Below are 25337 nucleotides of genomic sequence, written 5' to 3'. Positions count from 1 at the left end.
TTTGCGTCGAAAAAAACAACGCTAATTCGGCGCAAACGGAGTATAAATACGGGCCTTAATTTCAGCCTACGTGTGACACTTCACTTTTGCACCTCTTGTGCACTTTCTGTGCCATTGTTATGACTCACACACCTTCTTTGGCACAAGTTAGCTGGCATATATATAGCATGCAGGCCGTGGGGTTTCCCTTGTGTACTAGCACTTACCAGTGCGGCAGGAGGCTGTTGTCGGCCTCTGTGTTCTACACATTTTCTTCTTGTTTGGCAGTCACGTGAGGTGAGCCAACTGATGTCAGAGACTTACTGACTTCCATGGGTGGTCGCCACGTTGAGGGTAGTTTTTCAGCCCAAATAAGGTTGATATTTGTTTCTCTTTGTTCAAGAACTTAGATCAATCCAAATAGGTGGAATTTCACTTCCTGCTTTCAGTTTCTTCTTCCAGGCATATTTTAGATTCTTAGGGGACCTTGTTCAGTGGGACTGTGCATTGCAACGCTTTCAGTAACAACTGTTCCTGCTCAAGCCTTACTGTGATCATCTTTCAGCTACTTGGCAGTTGGTGTTCTTGGCTCTCTCCTTCTCACTTGCCAGCTTCCTGGCATTCGTTTTATGCTGTCGGCTTTTTCTTCTATTTAGTGGTTTCTTTATGGGGACACATATCGAGTGCAGTAACTAATCATAAGCCTGTACGGTGGCTAATAAATGGAATTGCTCTTATCTTGAAGAGAAATCCTCTTGAGTGACCTGCTCTAGACAACCCTGTAACTGAGGCCTTACTAAAGGCCCAATAATGCCGATTGGAGCTAGCCTTTTCTTACCCTATTCAAAGGGCAGATGTGTAGTGGACTCGCAGTTCCTATAGTCAAAATTGGCATCTAAATATAGTCCCACAAAAGTACAAACTTGCAAAGCTCACACAGAAAGAAGAATAGAACCTGAAAGGTGAATCAAGCAGTTTCACTTGTATGTGTAGATGGAGGTTACACACGTTTTGAAAACGTACTGATCACATATCAGTCAGTTAAATGGCAATACATTTCCAAGATTGCACAATTGTTAGCCTTTTGGAAATCATTAGGGGCCAGATGTAGCAATGGTTTAGCGAGTCGCAAACAGCGAAAATCGCCGTTTGCGAGTCGCTATTGCCTCATTGCTATGTAGAAATGCATTTTGCAAGTCAGAACCGACTCGAAAAATGCATTTCCGACTCGCTAATAGGAAGGGGTGTTCCCGGAACAGACCCCAGGAAGGGGTGTTTGCGGTCGCAAATGAAAGCGCAGTTACCATCGACTTGAAGTGGATGGTAACCCAGGCGCAAACGGGAAGGGGTCCCCATGGGACCCCTTCCCCTTTGTGTCTGGCACAAAAAATAATTTTTCAGAGCAGGCAGTGGTCCAATGGACCACTACCTGCCCTGAAAAATACCGAAACTAAAGGTTTCGTGTTTTTTTTCCAAAGTGCAGCTCGTTTTCCTTTAAGGAAAACGGGTTGCACTTTGAAAAAAAAAACTGCTTTATTAAAAAGCAGTCACGGACATGGTGGTCTGAGGTCTCCAGCAGGCCACCATCCCCGTGAGTGCCCCTACTCGCAATGGGGTCGCAAATTGCGACCCACCTCATTAATATTAATGAGGTGGGTCTTTGCGACCCCATTGCAAGTTGCAGAAGGTGTCTGAGACACCTTTCTGCATTCCAAAGTGCGACTTGCAATTTGCGAGTCGCAGGGACTCACAAATTGCAAGTCGCAATTTGGAATCTTCCTACATCTGGCCCTAGATGACTTACCTACTTGCCTGAGTTCAATCTAAGGAAATTATTTTTTCAGAATTGTCCGGTCTCAATAATTATACCAGTTGATCATGTGGAACCATGCACCCAGTGATCTACCTTATTTTTTAAAGATATGTCCATTAAGCACTGGTTGTGGTAGAGACATTGCATCATTCTGCTCCTGCTAATCCCTCTTACCTGCTTGTTCCTCTGTATCAGGAGCAGTACTGGGGATAAAGAAGTCCTTCGTCTACTTCCTGATCTTTCCTTCATCCTCTTCGGAAGGCATCTATGCATCAGAATTGAATTTGATACTCAGACTTAAATGTCCCTTTCTGGAGCCCGGAATCTCACCTAAGAAAGAGAACACCACATCACCTTAAACATAGTTTAGTTGATTCTTTGCAGGCCAGCATTGTTCCCTGTATGCCATTCTCAGAGCACTGGCTGATAATTTCTTCCTCACATAGGTCTGCTCCACAGCCTCTCAGATGACTGAAGGGACCCCCAGGCCTAACAGTCTTGTGAGCAGGGCAAAATCCGAAGGCGGGACCATCCTTGAATAACTGAACAAATGTAAGTGTTTCATACATTTTCTACTGATTCTAAGGGCCAGATGAACCAAAACTCCAAATTGCGACTTGCAATTTGCGAGTCCCTGCGACTCGCAAATTGCAAGTCGCAATTTGGAATGCAGAAAGGTGTCTCAGACACGTTCTGCGACTCGCTATGGGGTCGCAAAGACCCACCTCATTAATATTAATGAGGTGGGTCGCAATTTGCGACCCCATAGCGAGTCTGGGCACTCACAGGGATGGTGGCCTGCTGGAGACAGCAGACCACCATGTCCGTGACTGCTTTTGAATAAAGCAGTTTTTTTGTTTTCAAAGTGCAGCCCGTTTTCCTTAAAGGAAAACGAGCTGCACCTTGAAAATAAACCGAAACTTTTAGTTTTGGATTTTTTCAGGGCAGGTAGTGGTCCATTGGACCACTGCCTGCTCTGAAATAACATTTTCAATTCCAGTCACAAAGGGGAAGGGGTCCCCTGGGGACCCCTTCCCGTTTGCGACTGGGTTACCATCCACTTCAAGTGGATGGTAACTGCAATTCCATTTGCGACCGCTTTCGCGGTCGCAAATGGAATTGCATAGCATTGCGAGTCAGAAATAGGAAGGGAACACCCCTTCCTATTTGCGAGTCGGAAATGCATTTTGCGAGTCGGATCCGACTCGCAAAATGCATTTCTGCATACCGGAGAGGCTTTTGCGCCTCGCAAACGGCGTTTTTCACTCTTTGTGAGGCGCAAAACCCTTTCTACATCTGGCCCTAAGTCTTGTCTTTAGAATGACAAATATTAAAAACTACAAATCTGGGAACTTTGGGGCCAAAATTGGCTTTATCCAAGACTAACTTTAAAAAGGCCACAATTTAGGTAGTGAAATGCCTTTTCAGCATAGGGAGATAGTAAAGCCAATGCCAATAGATCTGACTTACAAATGAAAGTGCCTTTTTAGCTATTGATGGGTTTAGACAATCAATAAGTCATCATAAATGCACTCTGTTACTCATCCCTGCACTCATTCAGCCACTGACTCTTTCAAGCATTCATCGCTTTCACAGCCACAGTAAACACAGACACAAAGTCAACATACGCAAGATACATTAAAAGACCGAAAGTTAGAAAAATGAGTGCCATGTTTAGAATCGTTGTATTGGCCATCTTGGAATGGTAAAGCAGTGATATGCTAAAGACTGTACCATTTAATGATGTTTGCCTAACCTAGATGCAGTGGCCATAAGGATATGATGCTCTCAAAATGAAATGAGTGCCAAGCAAGCGGCCTTTAGCACTGCTTGAGACCTGTATTATGCTTTAAAAAAATCAAATAAAAATTTAAGTGAATACCTATAGTAGGAGAACATAGATAAGTAAGGAACTGGTTCATCAGCCCTGGAACTGAAGTGCACTGATTTTAAGGCGAATGTGCATTTGTAATCAAACAAATATAATCACCCAGGGGGCAAGGGAGTCAGAGGCTCAACTGGAGTGACCTATTGCTCCATACTGCATGCTGTCATACATGGAAGCAGAGCGTAAATGACATCAATACAGACTAACGGCAGACAGGCAGTGACCCAAAACTCCTCTATATTTGCACACTTATATTTCTTTATATATGTGAACAAATATGTTTTAATACATTTTCTTGATTACATGATCTGGCCTTCCAAAGAGATTCAAGCATGTATTGCAGTGAAAGGTTTCTGGTTTCACGGGTTGATAAAGGGGATAATCAACACCAAAATGCTTGCTTACAAAAGCTAGCATGGGTAATATGTAAGATTCCATGTAACAAAATACAGGTCTGCAGACTTTTAACACCTTTCAAAAACAATCCACCCTTGAAGGTTTGTTGGCTTTAACACCTGCTTTCATAATAAATAAACCAGGCCCACTGCCTTTATTCAAGCTTTTCATAATAAACAAACATAACTGACATACCTTTTCCCAAATAACTAATAAGACCTTTTCCATTTGCTTAACTGAATAAGTAACACTGGCCTACTGGAATGTGCATAAGTTCACAACTGTCATTCATACTGTATAAAATTGCAAATATGTCGCCCATTACAGTTGGCACACAATATATAATCTCTTCTCACAAAGATTACCACAGTGAAAATCCTCTACCTCCGGTGTTTGTCAGAAGGTATGGCTAAAACCTAAGCTCTTACAGACTATGGATATCTGTGAAATTTCGTGTGACAAAATACCTGTCTACAGCCTTTAACACTGTGATAACAATCAAACATTATAAAATAATTTTCATAATACAAAGCCAGGCCTACTACCTTCATCATTACTTTTCATAATTAACAAATTAGATCTATGTCATCAGATATAACTTTTACCACAGAATCAGGCCTATAACTTTACCACGGCTGTGTTTACTGCAACCAAATCAGGCCTAATATAGTGAGCGTAAACTTTCTCATAATGTGACCATCAGGCATACAGTTATAACATTAAAAAGGTATGTAATATTGCAGTTGACAAAGCAGACTACTGTCTCTCCTAGGAGAACCTGACAAGGATTATCATGGTACTAACCTCTGTCTCCACGATACAAACACCAAAACCTGCTATGGTAAGCGCTGAGATTCCATGAAACAGGTAACTCTCTGCAGGCTTTAATATAGAGCAAACAACCTCTCCTTAAACACACCTTGATTTTAACACATGCTTTTTACTATAAATACTCTTGGCTTACTCATTTTATTGTAACCTTTCATAATAAACTGATCAAGGCTATAGCCATTGGTGTTGGCCTGCCACCAACTAACTCAGTTCTGCTGTATTGAGCATACATTTGCCCTCAAAGTAAAAAGGGCAGCACAACCACTCTTATTCAGTGGAAACATACAATTTCAGTCCATTCAAATGCTGTTCTCAAGGAAACCAATATGCGGGTGGAGCCTAAGCCCCTCTCTCAGAAAATACATCTGAAAGCAATTTTTCAGTTGATCCCATAAGGTCAAAGGACAGCTGCGCTGTAAAGCCAGGCCTAAGGAGGTCCATCAAGTTATCAATGGATGATCTCATCAGTCAGAACACCCTGAGACTGAAACGTTCCTGGGTTGGACAAACACAAGAAGACTGAGAAAAAACACTAGATCAAGAGTCACCTGAAATAGATAATAAAACTATTCAATAATGAGCAAATGGATGACCCACAGTCTACCCTAAATATATGTTATGTACTAGAAACAATAGGTGTGTCAAGAGACAGCTAGAAATCTTTATAGTCAAGATCTAAGAACAGAATAGAGCGCCTAGAAATGACCACTGATTATAAGGCCTGTAACAGCTGTCCCTATTTCAACATTTAGCTGCCAAGCCATTTCAGCAAGGCTCCCCGTGCAGCAGAGAAAGGTCTGCAGCTCGAACCAGATACAAATAGGGAAAAGTCAAGGCTAATTTTCACAAGTTTGCAGGTTTGTGGGAACTCATATTTCAGCTCTGAATATCGAAGGCTCATTTATAGTAGTAAATGGTACATTTTGTAAGAAGGTGTAGAAGTGAAGAAAACGATTTTCTAAAAAAACACAAAAAATTCCACATCTATGTTCTGGAATTACGTATTTAACCTGTTAGATGCGGGCGTCGGCCACTGGCCGACGCCCACACACGCTCCCTGGTGCGGGTCACGACCAGTGGCCGACACCAGGAACGACGCCCACACACGCTCCCTGGTGCGGGTCACGTCCAGTGGCCGACACCAGGAAGGGTATTAATAAATCCTCGGGTGCGTTGCACCTGAGGATTTTTTTTTTTTTTTAAACCTGCCCCCGGGAGACACGGAAGCTTCCGTGTCTCCCCCCACCCGCCCCTTTGTGACGTCAGCGCGCCGCGAGGCGCGCTGACGTTTCAAAGGTGTTTTCCCCATCAAAGCAGGAAGCAGCCTTGCAGCCACTTCCTGCTTTGATGGGAAAAACTGCCTTTCCCACGTTCGGGAAGGCCTCGTAAGAAAGGGGAGACTCTCCCCTTTCTTACGAGGCCTTCCTGAAAGTGTTTCCTGGCCCCCGGTCGCAGCTGTGCTGCGATCGGGGGCCAGGAAACACTTTCAGGTTTCCTGGACCCCCGATCGCAGCACAGCTGCGATCGGGGGGCCAGGAAACACTTTCAAAAGGCCTCGTAAGAAAGGGGAGACAGCTGCGATCGGGGGCCAGGAAACACCACTAGGCGCCAGGGATTTCACTTTGGGGGGGCGGCCCCCTCGGAAAACGGGCCGCCCCCCCACCCCCGGGCATATTTTTTTATTAAAAAAAAGGTAGGTGCCCCCTGGGGGGGGGGAGCGCAATCGTGCCCCCCCCCCCCAGGGGAATTTTTTATTTTTCCCCCCCCCAAAAAATAAAAAAATAAAAATAAAATGACAGGGGGTCGCCCGAGGGCAGGGTGACCCCCTGTGGGGGCAATATTTTTTTTTAGATGTTGTAGGGTTTCCCTGGGGGCCATTTTGGCCCCCAAGGAAACCATACAACAACTAAAAAAAAAATATATATATATAGATCTATATATATATATCTATGTACATTGATATATATCTATAGATATATCTATGTAGGTAGATATATATATATATATAGAGGTAGATCTATATATATATCAAAGCTTTATAAAGCGCGCTACTCACCCGTGAGGGTCTCAAGGCACTGGAGGGGGGGACGGGGGGATGGAAAGGGGCTGGGAGGTTCACTGTTCGAAAAGCCAGGTTTTGAGGCCCTTCCTGAAAAGAAGTAGGTTTTGGGTCTTGTGAAGGTGGGTTGTGAGGGCGTTCCAGGTTTTGGGTGCAAGGTAGGAGAAGGATCTGCCCCCGGTGGTGGTGTGTTTGATGCGGGGGACAGAGGCGAGAGAGAGGTCAGCTGAGCGGACGTTTCGTGTGGGGGTGTGGAAGGTGACTCTCGTTGAGGTAGGCAGGGCCTGTGTTGTGGAGTGATTTGTGTTCGAGGATGAGGATCTTGAAGGTGATCCTTTTGTCAGTGGGGAGCCAGTGGAGGGATTTGAGTTGTAGAGAGATGTGTTTGTGTCGGGGGAGGTCGAGGATGAGTCGTGATGCTGAGTTCTGGATGCGCGTAGTTTGCGCTTGAGTTTTAGAGTGGTGCCGGTGTAGAGGGCGTTTCCGTAATCAAGCCTGCTGCTGATGAGTGCGTGAGTGACAGTTTTTCTGGTCTCTGTGGGGATCCATTTGAATGTTTTTCAGTATACGGAGTGTGTTGAAGCATGAGGAGGTGAGAGCGTTGATTTGTTGGGTCATCGAGAGGGAGGAGTCTAGGATGATGCTGAGGTTGCGTGCGTGGTTGGCGGGGGTGGGTGCAGGGCCTAGCGCGGTGGGCCACCATGAGGGGTCCCAGGTGTTTTTGTGTGGGCCAAAGAGGATTATTTCGGTTTTGCTTGAGTTGAGTTTCAGGTGGTTGGCTGTCATATATATATCACTTTTGTCAATATGTGTGTGGTTTCCCTGGGGGGAAAAGGGTCCGACTTGTCTAGTGGCAGTTTTAGTGCCATAAAGAAGCGCAGAAGGTTTATATGCCTACTGCAAAGAGCAAATCTGTATTTTATGTAAATAGCTGAGTACATTAGTAAAGTCAGCCATTACCTGCGCTATAATACCAATGAAATGTATGTGCGGGGTGGAGGGCGGCTGTGGAGAGATGAAGGGCACTTTTGCTGGGTGGTAATGAGGGAATCCGAGGAGGAGGGAGTGGGAGCACCAATAATGATTGTTGGACTGGGCGCTGGAGGTGCTAAAGACTGTGACGAATGGTATGTGACAAGGTGTTTTTTTAGTGTCTTGAAAGTACGTGCTGATTGAGGGAAGAAGCGCAGGTAAGGTGGCCTCTACTGTTGCACGTATCTCACACACACCATCGATTTTGTGACTGTCTACGTAGGCTAGTGTTTTAGAGCAACAGTTTAGCCAATAGCAGAGATGGCATCTTGATGGATGACTGCTGCCTGCACTCGGGTTATAGAGGACTGCTCTGACATAGGATCAGAGACTGAGACATCACATACTGAGACAGCATCTGAGGGATAGGACAATGGCGCAGACTCTGGGAGTGATTTTTCAGTCAGAGGAGTCCCATTCGATAACTCCTCTTCCAGTACATTATGAGGGAGGTGATGAGGACAGTCCTGCTGTCCCTTCGCAAGCTGTTCGTGCAACTGGGTAATAGTGGGTTAGGCCAACCCAGAGAGCAGGTGAATGCGGCGGCAATCAGAGAGAGAGAGAGAGTGCTCTCTTAGGAGCTCCCCAATTTAGTTCAGCCCCAAATTCCACCACCCAAATCATATTGTGGAGACATCAAAATTATCTATGGCAAAACAAACTGGTTTTGTAAGGCAGGCACCTGTGTTTTTGGTCCTGGATTCGGCGGCCATATAGAGAAACACACTAAACCCAAACATTTCTGGAAACTAGACATTCGGGGGAGTCCACAGAGGTGTGACTTGTGTGGATTCCCCAAAGTTTTCTTACCCAGAATACCCTGCAAAGCTGAAATGTTGGAAAAAAATATTTCTTGCATTTCTGACACACAAACTACAGGAATATGCTGGGATCCACAACATTCCTACCACCCAGTGACTCCTCACCTGTCCTGATAAAAAACACTACCCCACTTGAGTGCCTACACCTCGTGCCTGTGTCAGGAATGGATCACCCAAGGGTCAACAGCTGCCTCACGTAAGGACCATCATTGACCGTTGTGTGATCTATTCCTGTCGCGGGCACCAGGCCTAACCACACAAGTGAGGTATCGGGAGACTTGGGGGAACACTGGGTGTAAGGACATTTGTGGCTCCTCCCAGATTCCAGAACTTTCTGTCACCGAAATGTGAGGAAAACTTGTTTTTTTAGCCACTTTTTGAGGTTTGCAAAGAATTCTGGGTAACAGAACCTGGTCAGAGCCCCACGAGTCACCCCATCTTGGATTCCCCTAGGTCTCTAGTTTTCAAAAATGCACAGGTTTGGTAGGTTTCCCTATGTGCCGGCTGAGCTAGAGGCCCAAATCTACAGGTAGGCACTTTGCAAAAAACAGCTCTGTATTTTGTCAAAAAATGGGATGTGTCCACGTTGTGTTTTGGAGCATTTCCTGTTGCGGGCGCTAGGCCTACCCACACAAGTGAGGTATCATTTTTATCGGGAGACTTGGGGGAACGCTGGGTGTAAGGAAATTTGTGGCTCCTCTCAGATTCCAGAACTTTCTGTCACCGAAATGTGAGGGAAAACTTGTTTTTTTAGCCACTTTTTGAGGTTTGCAAAGGATTCTGGGTAACAGAACCTGGTCAGAGCCCCACAAGTCACCCCATCTTGGATTCCCCTAGGTCTCTAGTTTTAAAAAATGCACAGGTTTGGTAGGTTTCCCTATGTGCCGGCTGAGCTAGAGGCCAAAATCTACAGGTAGGCACTTTGCAAAAAACAGCTCTGTATTTTGTCAAAAAAATGGGATGTGTCCACGTTGTGTTTTGGGGCATTTCCTGTCGCGGGCGCTAGGTCTACCCACACAAGTGAGGTATCATTTTTATCGGGAGACTTGGGGGAATGCTGGGTGGAAGGAAATTTATGGCTCCTCTCAGATTCCAGAACTTTCTGTCACCGAAATGTGAGGAAACCTTGTTTTTTTAGCCACTTTTTGAGGTTTGCAAAGGATTCTGGGTAACAGAACCTGGTCAGAGCCCCAAGAGTCACCCCATCTTGGATTCCCCTAGGTCTCTAGTTTTCAAAAATGCACAGGTTTGGTAGGTTTCCCTATGTGCCGGCTGAGCTAGAGGCCAAAATCTACAGGTAGGCACTTTGCAAAAAACAGCTCTGTATTTTGCCAAAAAATGGGATGTGTCCACGTTGTGTTTTGGAGCATCTCCTGTCGCGGGCGCTAGGCCTACCCACACAAGTGAGGTATCATTTTTATCGGGAGACTTGGGGGAACGCTGGGTGTAAGGAAATTTGTGGCTCCTCTCAGATTCCAGAACTTTCTGTCACCGAAATGTGAGGAAAACTTGTTTTTTTAGCCACTTTTTGAGGTTTGCAAAGGATTCTGGGTAACAGAACCTGGTCAGAGCCCCACGAGTCACCCCATCTTGGATTCCCCTAGGTCTCTAGTTTTCAAAAATGCACAGGTTTGGTAGGTTTCCCTATATGCCGGCTGAGCTAGAGGCCAAAATCTACAGGTAGGCACTTTGCAAAAAACAGCTCTGTATTTTGTAAAAAAATGGGATGTGTCCACGTTGTGTTTTGGGGCATTTCCTGTCGCGGGCGCTAGGCCTACCCACACAAGTAAGGAATCATTTTTATCGGGAGACTTGGGGGAACATAGAATAGCAAAACAAGTGTTATTGCCCCTTATCTTTCTCTACATTTTTTCCTTCCAAATATAAGAGAGTGTGTAAAAAAGACGTCTATTTGAGAAATGCCCTGCAATTCACATGCTAGTATGGGCACCTCGGAATTCAGAGATGTGCAAATAACCACTGCTCCTCAAAACCTTATCTTGATCACATTTTGGAAATGCAAAGGTTTTCTTGATACCTCTTTTTCACTCTTCATATTTCAGCAAATGAATTGCTGTATACCCAGTATAGAATGAAAACCAACTGCAGGGTGCAGCTCATTTATTGGCTCTGGGTACCTAGGGTTCTTGATGAACCTACAAGCCCTTTATATCCCTGCAACCAGAAGAGTCCAGCAGACAAAACGGTATATTGCTTTCAGAAATCTGACATCGCAGGAAAAAGTTGCAGAGTAAAACATAAAGAAAAATGGCTGTTGTTTTCAGCTCAATTTCAATATTTTTTTATTTCAGCTGTTATTTTCTGTAGGAAAACCTTGTAGGATCTACACAAATGACCCCTTGCTGAATTCAGAATTTTGTCTAGTTTTTAGAAATGTTTAGCATTCCGGGATCCAGTATTGGTTTCACACCCATTCCTGTCACTAACTGGAAGGAGGTTGAAAGCACCAAAAATAGTAAAAATGGGGTATGTCTCAGTAAAATGCCAAATTTGTGTTGGAAAATGTGGTTTTCTGATTCAAGTCTGCCCGTTCCTGAAAGGTGGGAACATAGTGATTTCAGCACCGGAAACCCTTTGTTGATGGCATTTTCAGGGGAAAAACCACAAGCCTTCTTCGGCAGCCCTTTTTTCCCATTTTTTTGGAAAAAACGAAATTTTCACTGTATTTTGGCTATTTTCTTGGTCTCCTCCAGGGGAAACCACAAACTCTGGGTACCATTAGAATCCCTAGGATGTTGGAAAAAAAGGACGCACATTTGGCGTGGTTAGCTTATGTGGACAAAAAGTTATGAAGCCCTAAGCGCGAACTACCCCAAATAGCCAAAAAAGGACTCAGCACTGGGGGGGAAAAGGCCCAGCAGCTAAGGGGTTAAGGTTGAGACAGAGAGAACACTTGGCTTTCTTTTTGGAAGTACGTGTAATATTCAATGATTGTTCAGTGTGTTATTAAAAAAAAGTGTTAGAGAGAATGACCACACAGCCAGTTGCGTTCCTCAGGAATGTAGCAAAATGTTAAAAAAAATCCCAAGTGGGTATTCAGACAAAACATTAAGAATACTGAAATCCTGTGCAGATTTTAAAGAAGGCCTGGCACATCCTGACACACCGTTTGCCAACAATAAGAGAGGGCTCAAGCTAGCCAGCATGCCAAACACCATGCTAAGGTCCACAGAGAGTACAGGCCACAGAGGTAGAAAGGGCAGGTTACAAAAATGGGCAGGTGGCCTCGGCGAGAGCTTTAAGTTCATAGAAACAAGTCGGAGAGGCATTTCCAGTCTATCTTTGCCAGCCTCAGCATTCCTGATGTATCAACATGGTTACTGGAGCAACAGACACTCAACAAAACTAGCATCAAAGTAAACTTTTTTAAAGAGCAGGCTTTAGAGAATAAATCGTATACAGTGACCTCAATTATTCGATAGACGCACTCACAGAGTTCATCAAAATGTTGTCAGTTTTGAATTGCAACCCTAATAATCAGCATCGGGGTAGCGGGTGGCATCTCCTAATGAGAGCACATTGCTCCAGTCCCCCTTCTGTTGTCTCCGGAGCTATGGAAGACTACCAGTTGAAAGATGAGGTGACAGGGGAACCTATGAGGCTGAGCAACGGATATGGGACTCAACAACAGATCGAGTCTGCGCATGAGCTCCTTGTTCACCTCCTGTAACTGCAAGTTCCCTCCTATTCTTTGTCAGGCATTCCCAGCCAAGCAGAGTGGCGCAGCTGCAGAACCTCTAGACAAAATCTTCTGCTGTTTCAAGTTGGCAGATGAACTAACTCCACTTGTTGAGTGTTTTCGCCACATGCTGTTTGTGTGAGTTTGTTTAATAGTAAACAACTATAGGAGGAGTGACCGTTAGAAATCAGGGGTGCTATGCAACTAATGAGGATGTGGGTCAGAGCTTCCAGAACATGTGTACCCACCTGTACTGTTACACTGTCCCATGTTGAGCTGTGTACAGCCTTTGTGATGAAGGCAGCAGCAGCCAGGAGGGTCTTCTTCTGCAACCCTTTTTAGGAAACCTGCAGACTGCAGATAGGTGTCTCTGTGGCTGATCGGGGGCTACTTCTGAGAAATAATATGTAATCAAGATGTGTAAACTTCTATGAAATCCAGCCTGCTCAACCAATTCTAGGTGGGCATATCATCCAGACACTGGTGGAAGGAGTTCACCTAAACCAGGTAGGGGCTTCAGGGGGCTGCCCCAAAGAACTCTTTCTGTGTATTTGCACAGCAGGAGATCTGACCTAAAAAGATTGCACAAATCACTTTCTTGCAACTTTGAAGGAGACCAAGAATCAATGAAGAAGCATCAAATGCTTTTCACTTGCCCATAGAGGGTTCCTTCCACAGGCTAAAAAATTGGGCACCTTTAATCCTCCATCACTGAAGCCCTCCAAGGAATAGGCGTCTCCTGGTCTGGCACTGTCAGGATCTACCAAAGGCAACACAGTGAGTTGATGATGAAGGAGATAGTGTGACCTGGGAAAGGTGAATAGATTAGAGGAAATACAAGCAGCCACGTCCCTGTGGCATGGTAAAGGCCACCTAAAGATGTTGTCACTGCACGAAAAAAGAAACATACCTAAAGGCACTCTACTGGCATAAGATGATAGAAAACAAGCACACTAATGTCTATAAGAGAACTATTAGTAAATGTTGTACATATGTATGCAGAACTGGGGCTGTAGGGTATCTGCACCTTATTTTCTTATATGACAAAGAGATTGAACATTACGTTCCACCAGGGTTTTACTGAAATAGTTAATAGGCTAGAGCAAAAGGCACAATAGTCTCAAGGCCCAGTGCATGGGTGGAAGTAAGTACTCCTGATTTAGTTAGAGAATACATTCCCGTTCAGCAGCGATCAGTAGTTGGCAGTTGTGTTTGCAGCTTTGTCTACCCATCCTAAGTATACAGCAGTTGTATATAATGAGAAACACAAATATTTCTGGTACATGTAGTTTGTAACACAGTCCTGGGGCTGACTGATATCAAAGCAGACATAGGCCCTCATTATGACTCTGGCGAGCGGAGGAGAAGTGGCGGTAATACCGCCAACAGGCCGGCAGAAAAAAATTGAATTATGACCATGGCGGTTCCGCCATGGTCATTCGACACTTCTCTACTCCGACCGCTGGGCTGGAGACTTCGGTCTCCAGCCCGGCGGCCATCACCAGACTGCCGGCGGTATCAGGACCCTGCATACCGCCATGGATTTCGGGTGGTTTGGAACCGCCACGAAATCCACGGCCGTAGGCACTATCAGTGCCAGGGAATTCCTTCCCTGGCACTGATAGGGGTCTCCTGCACCCCCTCCCCTACCCCGAGTCCTCCCCCCATACCCCTGACACCCTACCTCCCCCTAAAGGTGGCAGGACCTCACTCCCACCCCCAACATCAACATACACACCCCCCTCCCCACCTCCACCCCCACCCCCAACATCAACATACACACCCCCCTACATGCACCCATACACTACAACAACACATACCCGCACACATATAAACAGACATGCAAACAGACCAACCCGCACACATTTTCCAGATACACAACACACCCCCTGCATGCATACACGCACTCACACCCCCCCTCTACATACTCACACGCACACCCCCATGCACGCACACAACACACAATACCCCCCACCCCCTCCCCTAACGGACGATCACCTTACCTTGTCCGGTGAGCCTCCGGGAGGGGACGGGATCCATGGGGGCTGCTCCGCCGCCAGCTCCCCGTCACCAGAACACCGCCACACCGAATCCTGGGTTGGGATTCGGTATGCGGTGTTCTGACGACGGGGCGTTGGAGCAGCCTCCACTTCCCCACCAACCGCCAGTATGGCTGCTGGAGGCTCTCTGTCCGAAAAAGGATGGAAGGCTGCCAGCAGTCATGGTTCACTGCGCGGAAAACCACCTGCACTGGCGGTCTTAAGCACAGCGGTACCTCGGTGGTCTTGGAAAAAGACTGCCGAGGTTGAAATGAGGGCCATAGTTTTGAGACCAGATTTAAAAAAATGCAGCATGGTATCCAGCAAGCCTGCCGCCATTGTCATGCCTGGCGCTAAGGATGACTGGCACCCGAGCCTGGACCCCCTAGAGGCAGAGATGTGTAAGTCAGGTGACACTTCTGACAGAAAATCCACAGAGGTCTGCTGCCCGATGAACTCATTTCTCTCTTGCACGAGCCTCCCGTGCTCAGCACAATTCTGTACAAACCCCAGCACCTAATCATAATATTCACGAATTGGGCCCAGACCGCACTTTGTTGTGCCAAACTATAAGGTGACCATTTGACCATCACACTCCACACATGATTCATGTTCACAAAATGATTGATGGACCCATGTGACATGAGTTTTGCAAAGAGGCCCTTTGTCATGCATGACCTGCCAGGATACTGCCCCTCACACAGATGCTGCTGCAAGGCAATGACTGTACACCCAAGGTCTCAAGGCCAGTGCCAACCTACCAATTCTTTTTTTTCTTTGACAATGCCCCTGTTTCTCTCTCTGTTCTTTCCATCTCTTTATCATCTTTCTATCAATACTCCACTGACTCTGTTCGATATACCCCCCTGCCTTTGCCTTTCTCACCTTGCCCTTCTTCTATGCTTCACACTTCCCTGCAAAAGGCTGGTCCTTATTCCTACTACCTCTGTTGCTCTGACCGTCCTCTTCATCAAACATTATCATTCTTCTTCCTGAGAGCTCTGTGAATGATCAGCCCTGGCCCTTGAGATATATTTTTGGTTACGAATTGGGCTCAGTAGTTCTTTGTATGGTGATTATGAACAACCTACAACGTATTCTCTAACTGTCTCGATAGATAAGTTTTCAATGACAAAATTACCTGCCTTTATTCAGAGGAGTTGAATTATAAAAAGAAAATTAGACGAATCCCTTTACTAAACAGTAGTATGACTAAGTCGAACTCCACAATTAAGAGCAGAGCTGCTTACCTGTAAACACGTCTGGACCTGAAATATTTCAGCTTAATGGTACTGTTGATATTAAAAAAATAACGCCCATGGTAGTATTGCACATAGATGAATTATTATTTAAGGGAGTGCCTTTTTTTTGTTGCTCGAATGAATTGAAAGTAATTAAAACTGCTGTACGTGGGGTTCAGTCCGCAGTAATTATTTTACGAAAATTAACTGGTTAACTTCAGCCTTTGATTGTTGCAATTAGGAGTGCAAAAACAGGACACGGTTGCCTAGATAGTGTAAACATCCCCATTTAATGGACTAAGAGAAGGCGTTTTATTTGCAGCTAGAAACAAAAACCTAAATACTTACATTTAATTCAAAAAGAGCACAGAGAGAATTCTGGATTTTATTTTCGTTTCGGTATTAACACAAATTAATGTTCGATTCACAGTGTTCAGACACCGCAGTTATTTCAACAGACCTCTCAGAAAAAAATTCCAATCTCCTTGTATATCTTTTCAGTTCCAACCTTAAACGATACCATCCTATATATTAGGAAACTTCAACTGTGTTGGCGTGCCGCCATGAAGGAATTTACAACCTTTGACTGAACATCGGCTCCGCCTTAGTTCATCTGGCTCTATAATTAGCCCATTGACCCGGTTTCTCCGGAACAAAGATGTACAGTGTGTACTTGTAAAAGCATAACCAGAGTGCACTTGAATAAAATAAGGTGTTATCGCGTGGCAAAATGTCATGAGCATGCAGAGCGTTAACACGATACGCCCTTTTGGAGGCGGGTATTGAGTCCATACAATGTCCTCTGTGAAGTAGTAAAGATTTAGTGAGTGGGCTAAGATGAAGTGAGCAGACTAAGATAAAGTGAGTTTACTGGCCTCGCTCCATACTCAGACTTGCATAGAGTAGGGGCAAGAACTGTCCATGACCATGGCTGTCAAAGTGGCATTGAAGACAGCCAAGCCATCTAGGATGCCAGTGAGATAACTTATGCCACTGTACAGTTGAAGAGAAATGCCAGCTATGTGTGCCAAAAAGGTGTGCAACCACAACCTCTCGGAGCATAGATAACTCTGATATATTTTCTTTCAGTTGAGAATGGAGTTCATTATTCAATGGTCTTATGTTTTTCCCCTTTCAGGGCGCATTGTTTTTATGTCAAGCACCAATGCTTTCATGACTGCAAAAAATGGCATATACTGCATGACCAAAGCAGCCATTGAGAAGTTTTGTGATTCCTTAAGACTGGACATGAAAAGGTTTGCGGTACAGGTAAGTCGCAGTTGTTTCCTTTGTTTTGGTAATGTGTGATTCTCAAGTCTACATTCATATCAAAATTATTTGAAGTGCGCATATTTTTATCCACTCATATCAGAACTTATGTAGTACTTATGAACAATTGAAATATCTACTTTTTGAAAATGATGATGTACCCTGTGACTTTGTTGACAAATGCTAAATGAAGCTTGGAAAGTAGTGAATCCAGTATAGGAATCTGATCATGTGTTCTTGGTGCTTTCTGTATAACCGTCATCATCTTTTGGCTGACAAATGAATGCATATATTTTATTTAAATAAACATACAACCATACAAGTCGAGTAATGGCTCCATTTCTTTATGGATCATCCAAGAAATTGACAGGTACTGAATAAGTCACCAAAACATTCTGAAGCTAAAGTATAAATTCTCTGGCCTTGATACACTGCCAAGTCTCCATATTCTGTGTCTGCGGCAATAGCCATCACAGTTTTCTGATTCTACAGGCAGGGCCGGACTGGCCTACAGGGCAAACAGGCAGTGGCCGAAGGGATGGTCTAACACATCATTGTTTAGACCGTTTGTTTGGCTGTATGTGGGCCAGGTTTCCAGATCATCTGTACACCGTGTCTTTACATGTTGAAAACTGCCCTGATTTGCGCATGTGGGCCACTTTTTGAGTTATCTGATTCGCTAATGGGGCTGCTTTTATTTTGGTGCCCAGACTTAATTTCTGTCCTAGTCCAGCACTGTCTTTGGGCGTTCCTAGTCATTGCCTTTAGGGCTGGTCAAAAAGAACAAAAGAGTTAGAATACTAGAGCTAGTAGGGGGACTGATGAAGCGAAAACCCATTCAATCTTGTCCCAAAGCGGGGCTTTGATGGATCGAGTGGTGCAGTCCTGAGACGGGCATTGGTGTTCATTACTGGACCTGTCTTAATGTCAGAAGGTAAAGGTGGCAATTTCAAATAATGGAAATATAGAACACATTTGGTCATTCAAGAATGACAGACACTGCGGTCTCAACCTTCGAGGTTTTATTTTAAGAATTTTGTCATAACAGAATTAATTCATTGAAGTTAATATCAGTTAGTCAATAAATCAATCAATCAACCAGTATTTGTTGATCATGGCTTATCACCCCGAGGTGTATTCAGGAGCTGGTTTGTGATGCTGTGTACTGGCGGCCTCTCATTGAAGAGACAGGTCTTGACCTTCTTCCTGAAGACGAGGAGGGAGTGTGTGGTTCGAAGGGGGGTGTTATTCCAAGCTTTGGTGGCGAGGTACGAGAAGGAGCGACCTCCACAGCAACTACGGTTGATGTGTGGGATGTGTGTGAGGGCTTGGGAGGTCAATCAGAGTTTTCTGCCAGGTTGGTGGAAGGACAGACGATGGTTAATGTGTTTCGGTCCGATGTTGTGGAGGGCTTTAAAGGTGATGGTCAGGACCTTGAATTGAAATCTCTTATGTACTGGCAGCTAGTGTAGGCTTCTGAGGTACGGGGTGATGCTGGTGCATTTAGGAAGATCTAGGATGAGTCTTGCTGCAGAGTTCTGTATAGAATAAATCAGAGAGCAAAGTTCATTTAAGGTAAAAGCTCAAACAAGAACTCTGTAAAGTTCAGATGAGCAAAATAAAGAGTATAAAATGAGGAAGAAATCCAGCATAAATTCATCTTCTTAAGTATGAGGTAAAGTCTACATTCTTCTATCAAGAAATCTCACTCTTATATACGGTTCTGAACAAAGGATTTCATACATTCACTACAGTATTACGGGGTTCACAGACTCTTAACCAGTCAGAACAAAGCAAAAGAGAAGCATTCACAACTGAATAATTTCAACAATATTCTCATAATTCTACTACATTGAGCTGCTCATGAGCAACATCATGACTCTTTTTTAAGGTTCACTTCAACGGTCTCTACCACACAGTTACCATTCCTGGACCTATTAATCACCATCCGTCATGGCAAGTTGGAGACAAGTACTGACCACAAAAAAACTGACTGCAACAATTTACTCTTATACGAGAGCCATCATCCAAAATCATTATGAGATATTTTACCCTGTGGCCAGTTCTTAAGACTCCAACACAATTGTAGTAGCATCCTCAGCTTCGAGACACAGGCAGATGACCTATCTCATAAATTACATGACAGACATTACCCTCTTCAGATAATCAATTCTGCCCGTAAATGGGCCTGTAACAACCACAGAGAGGCACTTTTGACACCAACACCTAACCACTCAGACCACCGATTGACATATGTCTCTACCTACACCTCCTGTCCAATACCATTAAGAAACTGATCAACAAACCATGCTCCATTCTTGGTAGTGGCAGGAAGAACATCCCAAAACCTCTGTTTGCCTTTAAATGGACTAAAAGCTTTAAAGATCTAATGGTCCATACCCGTCCTAGGGTGTCGACTTTAGAAACTAGACAAACTACTTTGTGGCAACTACCACCAGTTAAAGGGCATCACCCGTGTGGGAATTGTAACGTGTCCTTTGACCTCACAGACTGGGTCCTTGGACTTGCAGTCCATTGGACGATGGCACCTCTCAAAACACACTAACTGAAACACCTGTAACTATGTATATGATCACTTGCCCCTGCCAGCTACGCTATGTAGGGATGACCACTCGCCCAGTTAAGATTAGAATTAACGAACACCGCAGCAACATCAGATATGGACAAAGAACCACTAAACTAAGCGTTCACTTCCGCCAGCCTAACTATACCCCTGATATCCACATCCATGGGTTAAATGATGATGTCCTGTGGATGAGGTTTTTCTAGGGCTCAAGACTATTAGATGAGTACACCTACCTTTTGCCTTCTCCGATTAGTACACAACAGAAATTGTTTTGACTTATCTTTCAGTTCATGTCAAACATGAATCTTTATCCCCTTTTTTATTTTAAAGGGCCCTTGGGGTAGTTACATCTATTATCACTCACTTTTGTCTGCTCTGTAAATTCTTTCAGTATCATACCTCAGTCGAGGTTTCCCAACACTCTGTTTAAATACTGTTTACAATTTCACCTGACGGAGGTCTCTTTTTGATTTTTAGAACAACTGTGTTTTTTCACGCTCGCCTATGTGCCAATGCGACATGTGAGCCCGTTATTCATTATTACAGATGGGTGTGACCTACATCATATGCCTGCCCCTCTCCCCAGCATCATTACCGCGCTTTGATTGGTCCCTGCCGTACACGGGGACCTTTACCTGATGCTGCTGCTCTCCCGGTTTCACTTCCGGGACAGCGGCCACCGGGTAGGTCTTCGGCAAGGGACCGTGCAATATTTATAAGGACATGTTCAGCCTACGTCGCTACATTTATTTATTCATTTTGATGGACTGACACCACGCGCGTGTTTAAGATAACGACGCTGGTGGCTGATGAAAACAGCGTCTTTCAGTTCCGATATTTCTTAGCCCTCGCCACACATGCTGCATTGCTTAACATACGTGAGGACACGTTGGGAGCATATAGTACACTCACACGTTTTCTTCTTTTTAAACTTGCTCTACTATGTGTACTAATAATCGCTAATAGAACCTTGGGCAATCAGTTACCAACCCCCTCTCTTCCTTAGCCTCTTTAAGCCAGTCAGGTTTTCTCACTTTATTACCGCAGACCCCAGAACATTATAGAGTGTCTTTACTTGTTTTCTGTCAATAGAAAATTATGTTTAAACATCGTTTTTTGTCAATGGAAAATTATGTTTAAACATGTCAACACGGAAGCTTGTTTTTGTACAACCTTTGCTGTATCTATGACTCATATAGAGCGAGGCTAGTCCAATGGCCTATTCTGTCTCAAGGAACTCGATCTGTAATATGGGAGGGTAAGGAGTATTGTATTTGTGAATTGGTTCACGCTTTTGCATGGCAGCACAACATTCACAGTGTGTTACTACATTATTTGGGATTTTTAATATATCTTGATGTTTTGCATCGTGTTTTAAGACATACTTTGTATTTTTTCCCCATAGGTTCACCTATTCAGGCTATAAGTAGTGTAGCGTTCTATGTAAGTAGTGTATTTTCTTTAAACCTGGTTAGAGTATACATTGTAGCTTAGGAGTTTTTTTCCTTTTGGTCCTGATGATGTGTCGTATGATCTGTAGGGACATTAAGAGCGCAAAACATGTTGACCGTAGAGATTAGCTAACGGGAGACTGCCCCTATTAGCTTGGTTTTGTATGGAAAGTGGTGGAACTTTATCTCTTCTCCACTCCTGTGTGTTTTTAATATTGACCAAGGGCCTCCACACTAATTAAAACTCATTGTTCGGAGGCTTTTGAGGCAATTTTATCCCTCTTTTTTCTACTGCTCTCTCTTGAGGTGAGGTTTAAATTCATTCTTACCTCCACTACGGCACACACTTCTGATTAAGATCTCCAGCAAAATGCCCCCCTGTGGGGCCCGTTAGATATTGCAGCGCCGGTCTGACGAGGGGCTGGCCCTATGATGAAGCATGACATCCATTGGATGTGTGAGGGCCCTTGCTTCTAATTTAAGATGTTCTTTCTGAACCTGTGCCTAATTTTTCTATTTTTTCTATTTTTTCCTTTTAGGAACATTGTACTCTTTTGACTTATACTTTATCCAGAACAGCCTGTGAAAGTCTTCAGCCTTATCTAATTTTTATTTGAGTGGCTCGTGAAAATACAGGTCTAGTCACATGGCACAATGAAAAGTCACAGTAAATATGGAATCTGAGGCTACTTTTCTTTAAGTTAGGTGGAGCATGAACTTTCATTACTGCAAGTCATTACATTTAGCAAAACAGCTATATTATCTCCCCATGCAGTGGCGGATGCCGCAAATCTCAAGGGGAGGGGTGGGCAGGGTGGTAAAAAATAATAAATAAATAAATTACCTGTTCTCGTTGCTGCAACCTGCTGCATTGCTCCTCTGCTCTTCTCCTGGTGTCCCAGCATCCACGAGGACACCTGCACGGGCTCCCCAGCAATCCTGGCACTGCTCTCATGCTAAACCTAGCACGAGAGTAGCATCAGGATTGGTCTGAGTGGCTTGTTCTGCCACTCAGACACTGCCCTGGGGTCTGTGCATTTTCTCCAGCCCATTGGAGAAACCTGAGTGCACCTGAGACGGCCGGCCAAACACATGCACATGTAAAGCACAGATTCCACTTCCCTGTCCCCCTTCCTGTGGCTCAGCCCTGCCCTAAGCCAGCAGCTGAAAGTCAAAAAGATAATAAAAAATATCATTTTATCTTTCAGCTCCTGGCTTATCCAGGAGGGCGACGCTCCTTCGCCATTGCGAAGGAGCCGCTCCAGGCCCCATATATTTGTAGACAGACTTTCTGTGAGTTTACTTCAGTTAGTGTACCCAATGGCTCTGGTAAATTAGAGTGTAGGACCAATTTCTTCTGATAGCCTGGTCCATTGTGCTGATGCATGCCGCAGATATATTTTAAAATTGAGCCAGGAGAATGATTATATTTGTTGTTTAATGTGGCTATGATTTTTCAGATTACTGGCCAATCCGGCAACCTGATTCAGAAAACAATGAAGCCTATCACTTTCTAGTGAGACGGAAGCATTGTTCGGAACACTACATTATGAGTATTCTATTTAGCTATACTCTACGCTCCATGCAGAGACGTGGTGGGATTTTTTCAGCATGGAAAGCTGAAGGTTGCCTCCTTTAACCAGTATGTTGACCATAGAAACGATCCAGAGAAGAACTAATGCCCAGATTTTTTACTTTTTTGAAAGTGTCTATTGTAGGCCCCAAGGGGGGTGAACAAAGTTCTAGTACCTGGACATCTCTGTTGCCCAGCACAAATACTTTTTTGTGCTATTTAGTATGGGGAAACTCAATTGCATCTCATGATGGGTGTGGGCCAGTTGTTGTTTGGTATCCGTGACCATTCTCTGATATGAGAACATTTATCAGCTGCTATGTTGAGTACTTTTCACTTCAAAGGTGCCCCTTTGTGTCAGGACCCAAAACCGCTTCTCTTCACTAAAAGAGATAGAGTGCAAATTCGGAGTATTTATCAGCCTGCTCTGCCCTGGTGCTCGCTCTTCCCGAAACTGTGCACACACCTGGCACCCGGACATTGCCTTGACGTAGGTCAGAGTGTGTTCTTGTTAATAACAGACTCCTAAATCGGGTAACTTTCATTTACTTCCACATCTGAATGTCTCTTGTGCAAAAGCACTGACACACATAACCAACAATAGTTATCTAAGCAGTGCCAACATTAATACAGGAGTTTGACTTCATTAGAACGTGTTGCCTGGGTGCATCACCCCGTTTTGTACATGTGTATGAGGCACAGAAGCAATGTTTCCAGGCAGTGCGTGGAGCTGCGTAAGTGGGCACACAACAGTTTCCCCTTCTTGGAAGATGCCTTTTAATTGCCAAAGATTCGGACTCCATCCAGGTACAATGATTATGACTAATTTCGATGAAGGTGCTCTTTGATGTTGACAACAGAAAGACGTAGGTTACTGCCAAATCTTTAAGGATAAACACTTGCTGCTGGTCTTTTAAATATACTTTCATCACAGAGCGAATCATTTCCTATGCAGACAACCAGCAAACAGGAGGAAAGTTACCAATCTCTGTGCTTCGTCCAGGGAATGATTTATTCATACAGGGTCTCCTGTCTGAGCTAAAGACAACAGACTCAGCTTTAGATCCAGCAGTGGCGTGTATCCTAAGGGAACATGCAGCAATTCTCTTATCGGGGCTATCAGGTGTTGTCATTGTGAAACGCGATCAGCTTTAAAAAAAACAAAAAAAACTATAATCCTTTTTCCATCCCTATATATCCCCTTGATTTTACTTGGTTCTTTACTTTAACAACATAGGTGACCTAGCCTGGTAAGTGGTTAGGGCTGGAAGAACGAGGACACTAACTCCAAAGGTAGCTCAGAAGAACTGGAGGATCACCCAGGGGCCTTCTTGAGTTTTTTCAAAGATGATACAATATATAATGCACCAAACAAGGCAAATGCTGTTCTCTCTCCCAGGAATTTGAGGAGGTGAACGCTCTGCTTTGGACATGACCAGGACAGGGTAAGAGAGGCTACTCAACAGTTCCCAATTTTGCCTTTATTCTAGGGTCCAAAATGTGGCTTCTTCTCTGAAGCTCACAGTTACTCTCCAATTCTGAGCAGGCCTCTCTTCTCCAGGAGATAGCTCCCATTACACATCTCACTACAGAAGAGCCTTAGGTCAGACATGTGTTCTCCCTGGATAGAGCAGTCCCCCTCACCATTATCTCCAGGAATGTAGAAGTCTGGGCCTTCTTTATAAACACTGCTTGCTCCTGGTCTTGATTATCTCGAGCTACCCAGGAGGCCGTAAAGACTGCCATACGCCTTTTTTCCAGTTGTTGCATTGAACTGCTGACTGCCTGAAATACAGACTTTAGCAAAGCAATATGCCTGGTTTGCACCACACCTATTGACTTTGGTAATGTACACAGTACACTAATCAAATAATCAATTTCTTGTCTGTATGACTGTATTTGGTGATGGGGGACCTGGATGGGGTTTAGATTACTTTAATAAAAGTGTAATGATTACCTGGAATTTCTCAAATACGAAAGGCAAATGACCTCAAAATGTACCTGCTCACTTACTTATTTAGGTCAAGCAAAGGTAATATGTATTCACTGGACACCGAGCATCACCCTTCATAGGCGTTCATCTCGCAGGGCGCACCTTGTTTCTGCAAGAGCCTTGCTTACAGCAGTAGAACTGGTTATACAGGCCGCTGTAGTGCAATGTGAAGCATTCCTTACTGCAGAATGAGCTCTCCAGTGCCACATAATTCCAGTGGCCCTGTGTATAGAGTGATCTGTCTTACATTTAACTTAATATTGTGCAAACAGCACAGTTGCATTTTTAAATCCGTGCATTATATGTTAAAATAACTTATTTTTCTCTGCTGAATTGAAAACCCCTTCAGACTACACTATTTTACATGTGTGTGTTGTCATGTGGCCTCCCTGAATACAGTAATTTCACTTTTCACAGACCACGAAGAACAGAGCCTGGCTCTTTTGTGTAAAACTGAGAGAGAATAGTTGAGATTGTCCCGTGACTGGATTGTGGACGTTGTGGGGGATACTGGGTTCTAATCCTGGCTTTCCCATTTGACTACTTGTGTGATCCAAGGCATACGACCTAGCTTCATCGTACCATACTTTCAATGATAACATATTTGAGCGCGTATAGAAACAATTCAGAATAGGCCGTGAACTGTACGAAAACAAAATCCTAGT

General features: G+C 44.3%; 1 protein-coding gene across 1 annotated transcript in view; it reads left to right on the top strand.

Annotated features, from left to right (window-relative positions):
• Window positions 1-25337, top strand: part of LOC138295686 (retinol dehydrogenase 7-like) — a 146611-nt gene that overhangs the window by 58829 nt on the left and 62445 nt on the right. Inside the window, exon 3 of the mRNA XM_069234131.1 lies at window positions 16938-17068. Coding sequence (XP_069090232.1) covers window positions 16938-17068 — 131 coding nt within the window. The remainder of the gene's footprint in view (window positions 1-16937; window positions 17069-25337) is intronic.

This window comes from Pleurodeles waltl, chromosome 5, assembly GCF_031143425.1.
Source record: "Pleurodeles waltl isolate 20211129_DDA chromosome 5, aPleWal1.hap1.20221129, whole genome shotgun sequence".
In the NCBI taxonomy this organism is placed as follows: domain Eukaryota; kingdom Metazoa; phylum Chordata; class Amphibia; order Caudata; family Salamandridae; genus Pleurodeles; species Pleurodeles waltl.
This window is presented reverse-complemented; position numbering and strand designations above follow the sequence as displayed.